This window comes from Hibiscus syriacus, unplaced genomic scaffold (genome assembly GCF_006381635.1).
Source record: "Hibiscus syriacus cultivar Baekdansim isolate YM2019G1 unplaced genomic scaffold, ASM638163v2 tig00117056_pilon, whole genome shotgun sequence".
In the NCBI taxonomy this organism is placed as follows: domain Eukaryota; kingdom Viridiplantae; phylum Streptophyta; class Magnoliopsida; order Malvales; family Malvaceae; genus Hibiscus; species Hibiscus syriacus.
In genome coordinates this window covers 1,544,734-1,564,354 of record NW_024063539.1, presented here as the reverse complement: position 1 = coordinate 1,564,354, position 19,621 = coordinate 1,544,734, and the positions used below count along the sequence as shown (strand labels likewise).

General features: G+C 32.6%; 3 protein-coding genes across 3 annotated transcripts; 2 read left to right on the top strand and 1 right to left on the bottom strand.

Annotated features, from left to right (window-relative positions):
• Positions 1 to 2,219: 2,219 nt before the first annotated feature.
• On the bottom strand, positions 2,220 to 10,867 carry LOC120198390 (probable sugar phosphate/phosphate translocator At3g14410). Its single transcript, XM_039199741.1, has 8 exons — positions 10,701 to 10,867; positions 9,235 to 9,342; positions 9,102 to 9,136; positions 5,307 to 5,419; positions 4,331 to 4,592; positions 3,948 to 4,216; positions 2,498 to 2,701; positions 2,220 to 2,371 (listed from the first exon to the last, which is right to left on the bottom strand). The coding sequence occupies exons 1-7, from the start codon at positions 10,803 to 10,805 to the stop codon at positions 2,577 to 2,579; spliced, it is 1,017 nt and encodes a 338-aa protein (XP_039055672.1). The 5' UTR covers positions 10,806 to 10,867; the 3' UTR covers positions 2,220 to 2,371; positions 2,498 to 2,576.
• A 1,536-nt stretch (positions 10,868 to 12,403) lies between these two features.
• Positions 12,404 to 13,834, top strand: LOC120198128 (ribosome-binding ATPase YchF-like). The gene is made up of 4 exons (XM_039199506.1): positions 12,404 to 12,623; positions 13,067 to 13,123; positions 13,208 to 13,278; positions 13,796 to 13,834. Exons 1-4 carry the CDS (start codon positions 12,404 to 12,406, stop codon positions 13,832 to 13,834), a joined length of 387 nt encoding a protein of 128 aa, XP_039055437.1.
• A 763-nt stretch (positions 13,835 to 14,597) lies between these two features.
• Positions 14,598 to 16,856, top strand: LOC120197919 (peroxisomal 2,4-dienoyl-CoA reductase-like). The gene is made up of 5 exons (XM_039199318.1): positions 14,598 to 14,852; positions 15,505 to 15,664; positions 15,767 to 15,936; positions 16,025 to 16,247; positions 16,627 to 16,856. The coding sequence occupies exons 1-5, from the start codon at positions 14,667 to 14,669 to the stop codon at positions 16,779 to 16,781; spliced, it is 894 nt and encodes a 297-aa protein (XP_039055249.1). The 5' UTR covers positions 14,598 to 14,666; the 3' UTR covers positions 16,782 to 16,856.
• Positions 16,857 to 19,621: the final 2,765 nt, after the last annotated feature.

Sequence of the window (19,621 nt, the reverse complement as noted above, 5' to 3'; positions counted from 1 at the left end):
TAAAATATGATTATTTATTAAATTAATTTTAAATAATTTAATAAGATTATTTATTTTAAAATAAATTATTATAAAATATGTATTGATTTATTTTAAAATAATTTATTAGTATGAATTGATTTATTTTAAATAATTTATTAGTATAAATTGATTTATTTTAAAATATGGATTGATTTATTTTAAATAATTTATTAGTATGAATTGATTTATTTTAAAATATGGATTGATTTATTATTGTAGTTGTATGAATTGATTTATTTTAAATAATTTATTAGTATGGATTGATTTATTTTAAAATATAGATTGATTTATTTTAAATAATTTATTAGTATGAATTGATTTATTTTAAAATACAGATTGATTTATTATTGTAGTTGTATGGATTGATTTATTTTAAATAATTTATTAGTATGAATTGATTTATTTTAAAATATGGATTGATTTATTTTAAATAATTTATTAGTATCGATTGATTTATTTTAAAATATGGATTGATTTATTATTGTAGTTGTATCGATTGATTTATTTTAAATAATTTATTATTGTAGTTGTATAGATTGATTTATTTTAAATAATTTATTATTGTAGTTGTATGGATTATTTAGATTTTAGTATTGTAAAACTAAAATTATTTAAATCTCGGTATTATAAAACTCTTTTAAGTTTAAAAAATAAGTTTATTTATATTTCAGTTCATTTTAGCAGTCTGCAGACGTTAAAAAACATTCTTCTTCTTGTAGACTGTAGACTTTTGGTCCACCTATTCTGCTATAGATGCCTACAGATGTGATCTGCAGACTGCAGACCTTTTACCTCTACAAAAACAAACACCACCTAAATCTCTTAATCTTCGATTTTGGGTTTTTTTGTGTTATGCGTCCATTGTTTTGTTTCTCTTAACCTTAATTAAATCTTACGTCAAAAAAATTAAAGGTAAAATTATAAATAAAATAAAAAATTATATATATATAAATATATAGTTTCAAAGATTTCGATTATATATATATATATATAATTTGACCCGTACGTATCCGATTTACTTGATCTAAGACTCGATATAGACCCAAATAAGATGACCCAAAATTATCCCGAAACCTAAAATAATCCAAGTTGAACCGAAATCAACCCGAATTTTAATTGGATCAAAAGCAATCCGAACCAAAATTAACCTGAACTAAAAGTAACCTGAATCGAAAGCAACCCAAATTTTAATTGGATCGAAAGCAATCTGAACCAAAATTAACCTGAACTGAAAGCAACCTGAATCAAAAGCAACCCAAATTTATTTTATCAATATCCGTTCCGAATCAAACTTCGACCCAATTTTAATCCGATAATTGAGTCTAAATGAATAAATAATTTATTTATTTATTTATTTATTATTATTATTATTATCTATTTTTAACATTGATAAATAGTAAAATGATGTATGTTTTATTTATATTTTTATATTATACTACTAGTTAACCATCACTTCTAGTAATAGTTCAATGGTTCAATATAATCTTTCCTTAGTTAAAAGACCATCTCTATATCAGATAAAATAACTTCTAGCTTTTAATTTTGACTGTGACAATATATATATATATATTCACATAAAATTCTTGATTTTAAAAATTTATTGATTCGGTTGATTAAAACTAAAATTTCAAACTCTGAATTTGGGACGTGATAATATATATTTATATAAAATTCTTGAATTATAAGTAATAAAGAACAACACCGAAAATTATGACGACAAAGAGCAACAATAGTTGATCTGAAAATCTAAATGTTGACTTAAATTAATCTGATATTGACCCGATCCGATTTGATATTAATCCGACCGAATAACCAACCGATCTGATTTTGACTCAACCCAATAACCAACCCAAACTGAATTTTTATATACTCAAACTAAACCCGAACAAAATCTAAACCGAAATGATCTAAACCTAAAATGACCTAATCCAAAATGATCCAACCCAATGTATTTAGGATAATATTTTGATGTATTTTTTAATTTAGTAAAAGTAATACATTAAATATAAAAGTTTCCATTTAGTATTTAAATAATAAAAAATATTAAATTTTGACATAAAAATTTAATGTTAATTTAAACAATAAAACAAGCTTTAAAGTCTAATCAAATTTTACTGTTTAAACCCAAACCCCAGCCAACATGAGCATGGATACCTCTAATCCGATACGGTAAAGCAGTGTACATTTAAGACAGCAAAAAACAAAATCATAATAACACTATAGTTTAAAACAGTCCAAGTATTTCTTTACAGTTTCTCTATTTTTCCTCATCCCAGGAGGACACTTTCCCCAGATATAACAACCGCGTTGCAGCTCGATAATGGCACAAACAAGTACACCAAATAATCTGCTGCAGAATCAATGGAAAAACAAGTTAAAACTACATTATATCTATAATCCAAAAGTCAGGCCATGGGGTTTTTTGCCTGTAGTGTGTAATGAACATGCCGAAATAAGTAGGAGCAACGAGATCAACTGGTGGTTCCGGGTAACTCTCATTCTTGCAATTATTTTATACTTTCAACATCATCTTGGCAGATTTGTGTTCTATTTTACTATCTGTTTGGATTCGATGACGTAGTCATCGGTATGGTCAGGGCATCTTGGGAGTTGTCAGAGATATTGCGAGATGCTTCCCTCTTCAACTTGTGATTATTGTACGCCGCCACTCCAGCAATGGCTACACAAAATAATAATAATAAAAATAATATTAAAATATTAAATTCATCGGAGAAACAGGGAAGACTGAAAGAGTTTATGTCTGAAGCAGATCGTTTCTTCAAAATGCCACAACACAAACTAGAAATTAATCAAAATTTATAACAATTACAATACTGAAGCATTAGAACGAGTTACTAGATGAAAAGAATCATAATGAAGTCTAGGACTGTATCAGGATAATCCCAGACAAGAACCTGCCTTTGACAGCATAACTTCGATATCATTTAAACTTCATGCAATTTTCATAATGAAATGAATGCCTCGTGGTACTTCATCGAAACAACCACGCATTAACACAAGGAAAGTTAGTGATTAGGTATGTGAGAAACGGTTAGCATCTAATTTTTTAAGATTTTTATCTCAAACCAGTAAGCTCCAAGATCATAAATTACCTCAAGTTTCCAGGAAAAGAAAAAGAGATTCTTGTCCTTAAAAGAAAGTATATGGAGGAACCAGTTGGTAATTAAAACTAAGAGAAATAAAGTAAAAAATTAAAAAAATGAACTAACTAAACTTATAATCTCAAATTTATAGAAGTTGTTGTCACCCTTAATATCAAACAAGTTAGTTCAGTTGTGGCTTATGTGCATCCTTATTGCAACACACAAGGCCACTTAGCCTTCTCTGGGGTCTAGGGTCTCATTTCAACTGATAAAATAAATACACAAAAGTAAAAATAAATGCTCTCCCCCATATATATATATATATATATATATATATATATGCACTCACAGGCCCCATCAGAGTAAATCACTAATAGCATGTAGCATCAGATACCTCTAGGAACAGTTTAAACCAGTGACGCAGAGCTTTGTTAAGTACGGGGGGGTATAAATACTCCTAAATATTCCGGCAATACCATGGCATAAGCTGCTGAAGAACAAGAGAAGTGATGCAATGTTTAGCATATCTAAGGCATAAGTATTCAAGTCCAGTCCAGCTTAAACATGGATTAGCTCCACCATGCTTGAAAGATCCATTGTTTCTATCAACTAATTCAAATTTCTATAATTCACTTATATTTAAAACCATCTGCTGCTGCTAAGGTACTGTTAAAAATAACCAGAAAGACTGAGGCACATCCTTGTCCTCCATATGAATGGATTGTTGGATTTAGACTATGTCCTCAAAATGATGTAATAGATAATGCTCGTTACAATACAAGAGATGAATATATAAAAAATAATTCACTTTACGATACTTACCGATGCCATAACCAAGTAAATTTATGGCTGTCAACTTTGTATCTGCAAAGAGAAGGGCAGATACTAAAACAACCATCCAATCCTTGACAACTCCAGCGACACGAATGGTTAGAGCACTAGTGTGCGAGATCACTAGGAAAACTGACAAGTTGAGTGCAAAGGTGCAGAGAGAGTTGAGCGTTAGCACAAGAGGCTTAAGGTTCCGCATCCCATGGGCATCCATTTTTGGTTTCTCCAGAAAAAGCCAAGGAATAAACAGACAGAGAGCACTGCAAAAGAGACACGAACCTTCAATCCCAACTGGAACTAAATTTATATACGGGAAGAAATGGAATGTTGCCAAGAGAATAAAGGTAAAAAAACAAGAATGTTGTAATAAGTACCTGCAAGGACTAACATAATACATGAGAGATATAGGGTTTAATTTGAGACCCTTTCGCTTAACCAAAATCTCCATGAATATAAGTCTTAAAGATTCTCCGACAACACCACCCATTTGGTAAACAACTCCAATCCAGCTAATATTTATTTCTCCATAAGAAGCCACCAGAACACCAAAGCTTATCACTGACATTATTAAAAGCATTCTGCAGCTCATTACCTCCAGTCCTGCTGCTACTCCAAGGATGAAAACAGCCACTGGCACTGAAAGCTCATTCAAGAAAAGTACTGATATTACAATTTTCATACCTGCCATCTAAATAACAGTAACATATAGTAATGTATTTATTGGCATATTCATGACACTAATACATGGTATTGGAATGCCTAGGATTTTAATCACCAGCCTAATATCTTTCACAAAATCAAAAAAATATGTTACAGCATTGAGACCAACTCAATTTATACAGGCATTAGTTACCCATCTGAAACTCAATATAGAGATGATAATAGTTAATCCCTTGTGGTTAGGGCAGAATTAACTTCATCCAACAAGATATAAAAAAATTCTCTTGACCTAGTGCAATTCTCGCTGTTTGACTTATCAACAAGTCACACCACTCCCTACTTGAATAGAGTAGTAAATATAACCTTATTAGTACTATCAAAACAAAAGCTCTAATCAATATGTCCAATATATGTACATATATACACACAAATTATCTCCTACAGGATTTTGCTTCACTTCAAAATCAAGAAAAGGGCCAACAAACTGAAGCAAGTGATGCTCTTCTATTTCAGAAACAAATCAGATAACGTCATAGTACATGCCATTTTTTGACAGCATAACCCCACTAGTCAAACAGAAACAACCACAGGGTTAAGTGTAAATTTTTATGGCACATGTGACCAAAAGGAAATCAACAAAAAGAACATGGGTATTAAGTGTAATTTGCTCAATGAATTTTGGAAACTTACTAATTGCCTTCAGCATTTGTGCAAATGAGACAGATATATACAGGTAGGCAGTGTTTCCCATCCAAAGAGTCATTGCAAACATGGCACCAATTGGGACCACAGATGTCGTATATCTGTGCATGTTTAACTTCATCAAATTAAGGGCACATTATATAAAAGAAGAATAACAATGTACTCAGAATGATTAAGCGGTAACAAAGATGGATTACTATTCTTAAAATAATCTCAATTAAAGACAAGAAGCATGATAATAGATTTATATCAGAATGCTTAGAAAGATATGTTATCACCAAAGAGATGACATAAGCTGCATTGAAATGGATCTTCAATTTATCATCAGAAAGTTTTTAACTTTCTCTACTTCACAAATATCCTCCTATCTTGCTACTTTCAGATAAGGGTTGCTCTAAAGCAATTGTAATTGGATTGGATTCTTGGCTTGTAATTGAACCTTAAGTTTCTGATTAATTCTTTACTAGTTTGGTTCTTCATTTACCACTTACCAGCATTAACTGAAAGATCAAATTGCAACATCTGCCTTCCATTACTAATCTTCCAAAGAGAAGAGAGAATTGGCATGAGTTGAATAGCATGAGCTTTAAATATTCAGATTGGAGTGAACGACGATGCAATTAGTGAGTGGGCTACAGCAATAGGGTGCTCTGTGGGTTTATTCCCAACTGATTATTGGGGTTTACCACTTGGGGCGAAGAAAAATTTAGTTTCTTTGTGGGATCCGGTTATCCAAAAATTTTATAAAAAATTGACGGGTTGGAAGTCAGCTACACTATCCATCGCTGGAAGAATTGTGTTGATAAAGTCGGTTCTTTGCTCTCTACCGATTTACTTCATGTCGATTTTCAGATTGCCAACATGTGTTCTAAAGAGACTTAATTCAATTATGGCAAGATTTCTTTAGGGGGAGTCGGGAACGAAGAATAGAATTCATTGGGTAAGTTGGGAGACTGCTTGCAAGCCTAAGGCTTTGGGAGGACTTGGGGTTCCAAATCTCGATCTAACGAATAGAGCTTTATTGGATAAATGGACTTGGAAATTTGCTAATGAGAAAAATTCTTGGTGGAAAAGGATAATTTGTTGTAAAAATAATATTGACCTGAATTCTATGAGGGTGGAGAGTTCAAACTCTTATAAAGCTTCTTGGATTTGGAATGGGGTTGTGAAGAATTGTTTCTCAGAAGATGAGTTTGGAGTTTGTTTGTGGAGCAATTTTCAACTTAATGCGGGCAACGGGAAATCAATCAAGTTTTGGCACGATGCTTGGTTGGACGGAGTTCCATTGAAGATTCTCTTCTCTCGTTTGTTCACATTATCAAAGAATAAGGAGGGGAAGATTGCCGATTTCAGGACTGCTAACTAGACAGGCTGTTTTTGGGATATTGCCATGAGAAGAAACTTAGCTGATTGGGAGATGATACAATGGAATGAGCTTATGGCTTTTTGTATAACTTCAATCCTACGCCTTTAATTGATAATAGTCTACTATGGACAGGAGAAGGAGATGGGTGCTTTTCAGTGAAATCATGCCTTAAAAATTTTTCTTAGTAGATTTATCGATTGTTTTCAGTGGGAAAACAACGTTTGGGCTGGTGTGCTCCTCCTCGAGTCGAATCTTTTGTTTGGCAAGTGGTGCACAACAAGATTGCTGTTAAAGTAGAATTAATAAAACGTGGGGTGCAAGACATAGAAGATCCTTTGTGTCCGTTCTGTGGGTTGGCTCAAGAAATGGTTTCCCACCTTTTCTTCTCTTGCAAAGTGTCTTGGGGGTTATGGACTAGCTTTTTGCATCGTTGGGAGGTTTCCTTTGCAATTCCGGACTGTCCTACAGTATTTTTTTTCTGTTTGGGCAGATCTTGTACCCAAATCACGGGTTTGGGGGTTCATCCTAGGAGCCGTTTTGTGGTCGATTTGGAAAATGAGAAATGATATTGTTTTTAATAATGGGAAATTGGAATGTGTTCTGCTATCTTTTCTAACGAGGTACAGAGTGACAGCTTGGTTTTCTACGAAGTTTCCAAATCTGATGGTTTCCTTTGATAGTCTTGTGGGGGACCTTGCGTTAGCTGATCGTGCGATGTGCAATGCTAAGAGGACTTTAAAGGTAGTTACTTGGTATCCTCCTCCATCAGGATTTGTTAAAGAGAATGTTGACTGTGCTATGGATAAGTGGTGGTCGAAGGGTGGCATTGGTGGGTTGATTAGAGATGAGAAAGGAGTGATGTTGGGATTGTTCTCTGAAGGTATTGGATCTGGACCTCCTATTATGGCAGAGTTGATGCCGATAAAAAGAGGCTTGAATTTGTTTCTGGATTTGGGGTTGTCGGTAAACAAAAGGCTTATTTTGGAATCATATAGTGTTGTGGCAGTCGACTGGATAAAAAATCCATTAAGTTCCACCCCGATGTTCCTATCCTTAGTAAAAAGATATTACAGAGATTGTGGTACATAAAGGTGTCATTGTGCATCATGTGGTGAGAGCAGTTAATTGGGAAGCGGATCGCTAAACTAGGGATTGGTTAAGTGGAGGGGATCTAATTTTGTTGCTGTCCTGCTTCTAGGGAATTTTGATAGTTTAGGTTTATGTTTGAGTTAGTTCCAGACTGATTTTTTATTAGAAGGTTGTTTTCTGTAGAGTAATTATTATGCTTAATTGTAGTGCATCTTTATGCAGTGTTGCGGGCGGCCAAGGATTTTGCCGGTCTTGTAATATCATTGTACTTGGTTATTATGCAATAAAATTTATAAGGCACTCTTTTCCTCCTTCCAACGTTCGTTAAGTCCTTGTTGCTTGACGGATATGAAGGGGGTTTTTAATGAACCAGAAACAGTGAAATCAATTAACACGGTCATTTACTCTATCTCATCTTTTTATGAATTTTACTCTATCTCATCTTTTTATGAATTTTAAAACTTACTGGAAATGTTTGTCTATTTTCTAGAGAACATGATACCAGAAAAATAGGGGACAACCAAAGTAGGTTAAAAACAACTTTCTTTTCTAGTAAGAGTCCTATTAAGTAAGGTGCTTAAAGTGTAACTAACCCCAATGGCAGGTTGAAGGGCTTCTCCTAATCACCAACAGAAAAAGAACTCTCCCTTTCCAAGTTCATATTTGAGCAACATAATAATAATATCTTCCCTAATCTAAAAGGAAATAAGTAGTAAGACAATAATCAACAACTAGTTAAGAATGTTTGATGCAAGAGAGGATGCACATAAAGAGACTGCACAGTTTAGGAGTTTATCATGATAACTTCATACAATTACAACTTTTAGTTCCAGTTTCAAGTATTTTGGGTCATCTAAGTTATTGAAAATTATCTGGAAAAAAGAAAAAGTTACTATTTATCAATTACTTTCAGAAAGTCATCTATAACTGCTTATATCATTTCAGTTTATGATTTGCATGAGTACCAAAAGAAAAAGCAACCAGCCCATTTCTTTCATTTATTCTTTTCCCATATTACCTCTGTGTTTCCACTCTGTTTAATATTTTCTTCCCATTCTTTCTAATTTCTCTCTTTCTGTAACTGTTTTGTCCTTCTATAAATCTTTTTCCCTTTTTTAATAAGTGTTCTTCTCCCATGTTTTACTCTTTTTCCCTAGTTAGTCACATTTGTGTCCTTTAAACTTTCATCGAAGAGAAACAAGTCATATTCAATCACCACAAAGGACATGAATGAAATCAACCAGTAAATAAACCTGCTGCTTCTCTATACAAAGTACAAAACTTACAAATTCAAGCATCATAAATAAGGTGGTCAATCACTAACTTACATTTCTAATGTCATTCCTTCTTCAACTTTCAAAATCTGACATGGGAAAAAAGGGTGATCAAGGTTTCCACATAAAAGAAATTAAAAATCATCACCGTATATCAGTTTACATAAATATATAGTGCTGAGGATACCTTGAAGCCCTTAGTGAGTAAGAAACATAGAACAGAGGAAAAGGCCATGTGAAGCAGAGTCAACCCAAGGGGATATGGAAAATTTATTTCCTTTGATGACAATACCCACTGCAGTTTTCATAGAAAGATAAGAACATAAAAAGATAATATCAGCCTTATGAATCAGAGTCACAAGAGTTTCTCGTTCTTTACTAAATCAAACAATAATTCTAAAGATAAAAAATGACGAGCAACACTGACAATTAATGGATAACATGGTCAAGTTAACAATATATACGATGTTTGAACTAGGAGAGAAAACATTGTATTTGAGTTTGACATTAACAACACTATTCTAAACCCTCAAGTCGAACAGGTTTGCACAATCAAGTATGCATAGGGATTACCATAGTTATCCATAGCAAATTTAGCCCACTCACCTGAATGGACAATTTTCAGACAAATGTTACAAAGGGTAACGGCATTCATTATGCATGAGATTATAAATCCTTGTCAGCATGTTGCCAACACAGCATGTGGAATTCAAGTAAACAAGATTACTGGGAAAGTTAAAAGCATTTATCGTTCTTTACCATCTCAAACAACAATTTTATGGAGGAAAAATAACGAGCAACGCTAAAATTTCATTAATAATATGGTCAAACAAACAATACACAAAATATTAACACTTACACAAAATGCATTGCATTTGACATGAACAACATAGATCTGAACTCTGAAATTGAAAAGGTTTGCCAGAAAGGAGTATGCATAAGAAGTTAACTGTTAAGTGTTAGCACAGTTCTAGACCACTATTAAACCCATTCACCTGAATGGACACCCATTTTTAGGCACATGTAACAAACAATAACAATATTTTGTCACATGAGGTTCTAAGTATTCAGCATCATGATAAACCTTGTGCATAAATGCATATAGATACCCCTAAAACTAGGGTCACCGAAACATAAAGAACTCGAGCAAGTGAGAAGACTATAAAGGAAAAATATCTGCTCGCCATTAACTCATAAAAAAATGAATATTATTGCAAGGTCGACCCTGAACTAATAATAAGCTACTTGACACTCATTTCCTGCTTTAATGCTGCAAGATTGTGCATTTCAATTAGGGGAATCCAGGTGAATCATTGAATAGAACTAAAACTCTTTTCTATGAAGCAAATTTTATAAGAAGATTTTGAAAATTTCAACATCCACATCTTTATAAAATTACAAGCAAAGCATTACAGCTAATTTTAATATAAAATTACCAATTAAAAAACACATCAGATTGCGAGTTTACTTTCGAAGGGAAGACAACTCCATCTAGAATAATTAAGCTGAACATAGGATTAAATTAAATGTAAATTTATTGAAATTATGAGCATTTCCACCAACGCGAAGTCTAAAACTTAAAACCTTCTGAAATTCATATCAAGGTGATGAAAAAAGGAGAGATCCAAAAGAGAAAGAAAAAGAGAAGAGCACCTTGTTGAAGAAGATTTGACCGCTGGAGAGAGCGATGTAGAGGATGAGATAAGCGTAGGTAACGATTTCTTCTTTCAGCATTTTCTTCTTCATTGGATCTGTCATTGCTGCGGGTCTTTGCTTTACTGTTGGTTTACACTCATGTGCAGTGCATATATTAATATATGGGAAGAAGATATATTGATGCAAGTTGAACTTCAATGTTCTTTAATGACTCGAACATCTTCAGATTTTATTTTTTTAACACCCTTACCTTTTCTGCCTTTGTTGACTAATGCACTCCGGTTACTGCTTTGGGCCTTTAAAGTCTGTTTATTTGGATAAAAATACCAGATCCCAAAATTAATTACTTTCATTTAAATAATTAATTCAATTAATTTTCTAAATATTATTTTACTTTTAGATATTATATATTTTATAGGGTAAATTTCATTTTCAGTTTAGCTTATTGTAATTTTAATGGATGTTTTTTTATATAGAAGTTGCCAATTTTTTTTAATAAAAAAGGAAATATCCAAAATTATAATAAAGGTTTATTATTATAAATGTAAACTTAGGGACGAAACTAGAATCAAATATTGGGAGGAACAAAGTACTTAAGTTCAAAATAATAAGACTTATTATGTATTTAATCTAAAAAATTGAAGGGACAAAAGTTTAATTTTACTTAAATTTAAACTGATAAAGATCTAAAACACTATTAAACAAAAAATTTATCTCACTTTCTATATAGATTTGTCTGTATAATTATGACATTTTCTATAATCATTAGCACAAAAACTAGTCACTTAAGATCATACAAGGAAAAGTTTAAAAATATTACCAAAAATATATATACAAACATATATGACCGTATCAACAAATGAATCACAAAATGAGACAAAGTTACTAAAATGCTACCGACAAACCACAAATCAGAAAAATATGAGCACATCTAATAGGAGATTTGAGTGGTTAATAAAAGAAGAATCTCTTTCAAAGATTGAAACATGCCGAAAAATTTTATTGTTGCACACATTTTAGGCATAAATAAGAGCATAACATTCATAAAATACATGATAACGATATAAATGAGTATTTATAGGTCTTTCAGGAAAAAATTGAAGATCAATGATACTGAAACTTCAAGATGAGAGTAACTTGTTCATAACCTCCAAGAGGGAGGAGTTCAAAAGCCATCAATATTTATTTGAGAATCCTAGTTATATCTGATTGATGAAACAGTCCTCTGTTTAACGGCTTATGGTGATGTGAATTACATATGGGAATTGGGTTTTGTTGTTGTTGTTGTTGTATCTATAAATTCAAATTAATTTACTGTCTGTATCTTATGTTTTCACTCATGCACTAATGACCAATAATTTTGCTCGACTATTCTTTCTCTATGAACTTCTCTATGACCCTAGTATATTGCTGTGGGAGCCTAAACCCAAATGGGGATATATGAAAGTATCGTATGTTTTATAACAACTGCAGATTGATAAAAGACTGGAGAAGCTTAAAAGGGGAAAGGCAAAGGATTCACAATCTAAAGTAAAGATGAAGTTATTGTTCCTCTTCCAGTTTTACTATAAGTAGCCTCTTATCTTTTGCCTATTGGCCTGTCTATTCTATTCTCCAATATGGTGTTTGTTTGTGTTAGCATTGACTTCCTTAAAGTTATACTAATTTAGGAAGAAGCAGAAAAGTCTGCCTTGGAAAAGATGCAGCGGGCACTTATGGATGGAAAACCAGCACGATCAGTTGAATTAAATGACTGCGAAAAGGATGCTGTGAAACATCTTTGCTTGCTGACTATGAAACCAATCTTATATGTGGCTAATGTAGCAGAACCGGATCTCGCCGAGCCAGGAAGTAATCCCCATGTTAACGAAGTGATGAATCATGCTTCTGAATTGCAATCTGGAATTGTAACAATCTCCGGTTTGGTGATACTCTTGAAAAGCATATTATAGTGGCGAGTAATATAGACCATTGCATCTTCTCTCTCTCTGATGCGCTCGAGATTGTTGGCAGACATTGATGCTCTGTCATCTTTCACTAAAATAAAATTTATATGTTCATTTAACGCCCGTTGTTAATTGTTGTTATATAACTAGTATTGTGTCATGCAAAGGAACTAAGGAAGCTTAGCATTACAGGTTGAATTTTAGCTGAATATTTGAAATCTCTGTCATCTGGGTGACAGTGAAAGTGGACTTGGAAAGCTTATTAGAGAAACAAACAACCTTCTAGGGCTACGGACGTTGGAGAAGGTAAGAAGACATGGAATTATTTTAACATTTCTTATTTAATCTTATGGACTTATATTTCTGTTTGAATTTTATCTGTTGCATTAGTTTAAAGTGTCGTTCTTAATTCTGCAGGAATCAAAAGCATGGAGAATACTTGCAGGCAGCTTCAGCTGTTTTGGTGTTTGATCCGTACCATGAGCAGACAGTCTTTATCTTTGTCACGAGTCTTAAATAAGTGTTCCAGTGTTGTCTAATTTATTCTTTGTTGGTCAGGAATGACTGCTCCTCAAGCTACCGGAGTCGTTCACTCTGATTTTGAGAAAGGCTTCATTCGTGCCGAGACGGTAAGCATCATCAGTAATTTTGTGGATATCCCATATATATTCAGATTTTTCTCCTCCCATCCATATCAGCTCGAAGTGGCTGGATGGAAGCCGTTTTTTCTTCTGCTATTTGTTTAAAAAACTGGTTCACAAGTCAACAACGTGAGACCTCCGGTTATCGGTTAAACGGATTAATTGTATTACAGATAGAATTTAAATATTGGAAAACTAGTTTTAACATTAATAAGTATTAAATAGTTTTGGTATATGCCATATAAGAAAGAAAAAAATGAAACGATCTTTTTAAATTTTCGAGACATGATTCTTTAATCCGAACATGAGCATCTTTTACCTTTTCAAACATCTGCTTCTTTCAAAGTTATATGACAGTTCAGTATATGAATTCACATGCATCAGGTTTCACCTTAAAAGATGTTTAAATCATACGGTGTATGTTTAATCATTGATCACTAGATGAAACGTATGCTTTGTTCTTTCTGTAAACGGCTCCCGTTAATGACTTTCTTGTTCTTAATAGGTAGCGTATGATGATTTTGCTGCGGCCGGTTCATTGTAGGGAATAGGGATGGGCACGGGGTGGGGCGGCCCGGTTTTCTGGCCGCCCCGATCCAGACCTGAAATTATTTTTCTTATACCTAGACCCGTCCCGCTCCGACTTTTATACTAAAACCCCGATCTTGACCCAAATATATTAATATTTTAAAATAATTAAAGTAATATATTTTAAACTGCTAAAAAAATATATATTATAATCTATTATATTTTAACACTATAAAATAAAAATATTTAAGTATATATAAGGGTTTGTACGGAATCGGGTTGGGTCGGTATTTTTATCTTAAAGCCGCAAAACCTTGAAATTAAAAAAACACCCCTATAGAGTCAGATCGAGTCGAAACCCATCAATTTCAGGTATTTTGACCATCACTAATTCACAAACATCAGCTACAAAGAGAAATGACTTGTAAGTTATTTCGTTGATATTAGAATGAAATATTTGTTTTATCATAAAACAATAGAGTTTAATGAAAAAATTTCACTTAGATTAAAATTATCAAATATGTGTATATATATATATATATTGAGTTAAAATAATTATGTTGATAAATATTGAGGACTAATTTTAATATTATGCCTATTTTTTAATTAAGTCAAATAATAATATAACATTCCCTAAAAATATTAATATTTAAATTAATAAGATTATATAAATAATTTAATTAAATAAAAAAAAGTATGGCAATTTTGTCAAAACGAGTATTGAAATATCGGATTATTTGTGTCATAAATATCGAGTGGTTAACGTTCGTTTTATTTGGGTTTCGTAACTTTGAATCTCGTTTGGTTTTCGACTGCAACATTGAGAAGGGAAGGTCTGGGAATTGGTAATGGAGTCACCATTCAGGGCAGATATAGTGAAAGGAAAGGTTTGTTTGATAACAGGCGGAGGCTCAGGCATTGGTTTCGAGATTTCCACACAGTTCGGGAATCATGGAGCTTCAGTCGCTATCATGGGTCGACGCAAACAAGTCCTTGATGCCGCCGTCTCTTCTCTTCACTCCCTTGGAATTAATGTATATTCTCCCCATCCCCATTTCCCTCTCTTTTCTTTCTCAAAATGAAACGATTTCATCAGAATTACAGATTTTAAGATTCAAACTCAGTTTAGATGTCATCTCATAAGGATTCATTATACTATTTACATGCACTACAGCACCAGCCTTAAGCTTTAGTCTGGTTCCCTGAATTCAATATACGATATTGAGCTGCAAAGTGGGACGTGTAGTCTTATCTGATCACATAAATCCCAATTAGAACTCCAGATCCTCATGTTAGTGTCCCATTCCTTGTGCATTGAGTTCATTCATCTTAATTTTGTGTGTTTTTGTTGCTTATCCTATAAGTTATCAGTGGTGAATTATATTTATGCAGTTCTGCTTGATATGTGTCATTCCGATACATCTTTATAAAAAAATGGTATAAGAATTCATTAAACTGTGCCATCTTTGTTTTATGCTTTGTATTTCCCCCCATTGATTCCTTTTCCATAGTTCAATCACTTATTATGCATCTATAATCTTCAATATATGATGTGAAACTGTCTTATGCATGATATATACGCATACATTCAATTAGTTTTAATAAATTAATTGTTTGATATGCTGGTTTTGTACTTTCTACTGAATATTAGCTGACATTTCATTTTGCCTTAAATTGTTTCTGAAGGCTGCTGGCTTCGAGGGGGATGTGCGCAAGCAGGAAGATGCAAGAAGAGTGGTTGAATCAACTGTCAAACATTTTGGCCACCTTGACGTACTTGTGAATGCTGCTGCTGGCAATTTTCTTGCGTCTGCTGAGGATTTGTCCCCTAATGGGTTTAGAACAGGTATTTTCAATAAGTTTTGCAACGTCCATAGACTAAGCAAGTTTCTTTATATCCTCTGTAAACAACTTAGCTAAATGCAATCGGTTTTACCAACATCTGCAGTTATGGATATTGATTCTGTCGGCACATTCACGATGTGCCATGAAGCACTCAAGTATCTCAAAAAGGGAGGACACGGTAGGAACTCCTCTGGGGGTGGATCAATTTTGAATATTAGTGCTACTTTACACTATACAGCTACTTGGTACCAAATTCATGTTTCTGCAGCCAAGGTTTGTTGTATAAATTTCTTCCTCCGACGTCTCTGCAGCCAAGGTTGTACTCTTCAGTAGGCTTATTTCCGGTGTTTCTTTATGGTAGGCAGCCGTTGATAGCATTACTAGAAACTTGGCACTTGAGTGGGGATCTGACTATGATATTCGCGTCAATGGTATCGCCCCAGGCCCTATTGGTGATACCCCTGGTATGAGTAAACTAGTACCAGATGAGATTAAAAGCAAAACTTTGGAGCACATGCCTTTGTATAAAGAAGGGGACAGATGGGATATTGCTATGGCAGCTCTCTACCTTGTTTCAGATGCTGGTGAGTTACCTTGTCCTTGTTATTATACCTACAAATTAGATACCATAGTATTGAATTAGCCTAGTAATATAATCATATAATGTACAAAAGCATCATTTTTCTTTCTCCAAACTTTTCCGAGCATATAATCCTTCTTTTTCATTCCGTAGATTAATCACTTCTTTGTTTCAGTATTAGCTTCAATATACCTAAGATCAACATCTCTGCATGCTTGCACCTGGTTGTACAGCCTTTAGATTTAAATATTCTCCTAAACTTTGGCACTTTCTGTAAATGGCATTGTTTTCTCATCTTGCCTTTGTTTTTTATTTTCCAGCTTTAACACTTTTCCTGAAAATTTTGAGCTCTTGATTCATTTGAATGTGATTTTTTTTGGAAGGTAAATATGTCAATGGCACTACCCTTGTAGTTGATGGAGGACTTTGGCTGAGCCAGCCTCGCCGTCTGCCAAAAGAGGAAGTAAAGCAGATGTCTCGGGCAATCGAAAAGAGATCTAGAGATAAACTAGTCGGAGTTCCTACCAGCAAGCTCTAAGCCGACATGGATGGGGCATCTAAATGCTTCAACATATAGTTCTAAACCCATGGTTTCATATCTGAACATTTCAAATAAGGGCTACCATGGTCATCAATAAGTAATGAAACTACAATACCAAGTCATTGAATAGTGCCTTCTAATATGTTTATTTGTTTTATAAAAAAATATTTTTTGATGTTTAATTGGTGTAAAATAATTTAGTCAGCATAATCTATTTTTCTAGTCAATATAAAATAAGTTTTAATTTTTTTAAAAAATTATTACCTTTCGAATTTCATAAAATAGTATAATCTTATATATTTAATATCAATATAATATTGTAGTATTATTTTTTTTGAAAATATTAATTATTAAAATATTTTAAATTTATTTTTAAATATTTTTTAATAATGTAATATAATTTTTATTTTAATATGATATTTTTAATTTTAATAATATATAATAACTTATTAATTTAATTAACACTATATATTATTTTCATGAAAAATATTATTTGAATTTATACTATTATTTATTGTTTACAAAGTATTATTATTCAATGATATAATTTGTAAAAATCGTAATAAACTATTTTAATAAATCAAATATTGATAAAAATAATATTCAGTAATTATTATAAAATAATTAAAATAATAAATTTTAATTATTTGTAATGTGTAATTAATACAGAAGGCAAATGAAGATTTGAATAAAGAGAACGGATTCTAAAAGTTTATGTCTTTGATATAAAACCATACTTTCATTCTCGTAAATAAAGATGAAAAAAAGGAAATAAGATTTCATAACCGAGATGATGAGCTGAATAAGTTAATAATTGAAATATATAATAATCATAAATGGTGATCAGAGTTTTTTTCAAGTGGTTTTGATTTGAGTTTATTGTAAAGAAGATTATACGTATTTTTATTCTCTGGTATATGATTATTTACAATGTCATAGATTGATATTGAGTGGAAATTATTATGTCATTAAAATTGATGGGACGTCTTAAAAAGTGATGACATAAACTTAGTTAGTCATCAAATGCAATTACATGTGTTAACATGTCACAGTTAGATATTATCTACAAGCTGTATTTGTAGATCATAGATGAGATGTACGTATTTATTAATAAGAGTTTACGAGATATACTTCGCATGGTTAAGGATTCGTGTGAGTCATAGACGTACGGCTCACTAAATTTTTATATAGATCATGAGCTCGTAAATAGTATCAATAGGCAATGTAATTTTTCGGATAATTGAAATCCTCTTTCATCAGTCATTGCTATTAGACTTAAGTACATGGATACAATATATATTAAACCTAAAACAAATTTATTCTATATACAAAATCAACAAAAGTCACGAAAATGGAATAACGCGCGATCACGAACGCGCCGGCTTTAAAATCGTAAAAGAGCGCGCGGTGAAGATGGGGCGGCAGAGGCACCGCCATTGCCAATGACTAAAATTTAATAAGTAGCCGACCAGAATAAAAGATGAGTTTGATGTCCAAAGGAACAGAAATCTGATTTGCATATATAGACGGTGGTTGCATGCAACATCCTTCATTTTGTGTAAATGACTGAAGGTACGCACGTAAAACTTACTCTTTCCTTTTACGTAATAATAGATTAAGAGGTGTTAAAAGATGTGATATCATGTTTTAAATATTTTTATTTATTATTAATAATATAATTTTGTATATTCTGAAATTTTAATAATTTTGGATAAACTACATATCTAAATTTTTATTTTGGTATTTAATTTTTTTTCGTAGTCATACTTAATGTTTAGTTTATGTTTTAATTGGATATCATGCTATTATAAAACTAACACAATTGCTAACGTGATATTTTTTTTAAACGATGACGTGACATTATCTTATTGTGATACGTCAACATCACCGTTAAGTTTTTAATGACATGTTACTAAAATGAAAATTAAACTAAATGTTATATATGACTTTGAAAAATAAAATAAAATTTAAGTATCAAAACAGAACAAAAGTAATAGTTTAGGTACTGAACGTGTAATTTATCCTATAATTTTACATCTCTTAAATTTCCAATAGAAATTCTTATATTATTACCCTTAACATTAAATCATGCGTTGGTTCCTACTTCTACGTAGGGATGGGCATCTAACCCGAACCCGACGGGTTCCGACCCGACCCGACCCGACCTGATCGGGTCGGATTTTTCTAAAAAAATTTCGGGTTCGGGTTTAGGGTGAAAAAAATCCGACCCGACCCGACCCGGAAAAAACATATAATTTTACCCTATATATTTAGGAATAATTACAATAATACCCCTCCATATATTATTTTTTTCAATTTAGTCATTGTTTTTATTGAATAAAAATATTTTTTTATTATTTCGGGTCGAGTTTTTTAAACTATCTATCGGGTCGAGTCGGGTGAAAAATAAATTTTGTCGGGTCGGGTCGGGTCACGGGTGGAGGTCCCCTTCTTCTCGGGTCGGGTCGGATGGACCAAAAACCCGACCCATGCCATCCCTACTTCTACGTGATTCAACATTGTATGCGTGGTGGATCAATGTACAATGCATCATGCATGATAATAATGTTTGTTTAATTGCGTGGGAACCCCCAAGAAAAAGACTCGAGCAAGGTATACGAGGATAAAATCTAAAAGGCTGAAAGTAGATACGAAAGAGATGAGCAAAGAGCAGCAAAACATTAGAGGAGAGGCAAGTCTGCGAGCAATAGCCTACATTGAAGCAACATTGAAGCAGTAGTCCAATCATCAGATTCCAATTATCTTTTTCCAAATAGATGATTTATAATTTATAAAAAAATAATTCAAATTAAGCCATACAAGCTTAATGTATGTAA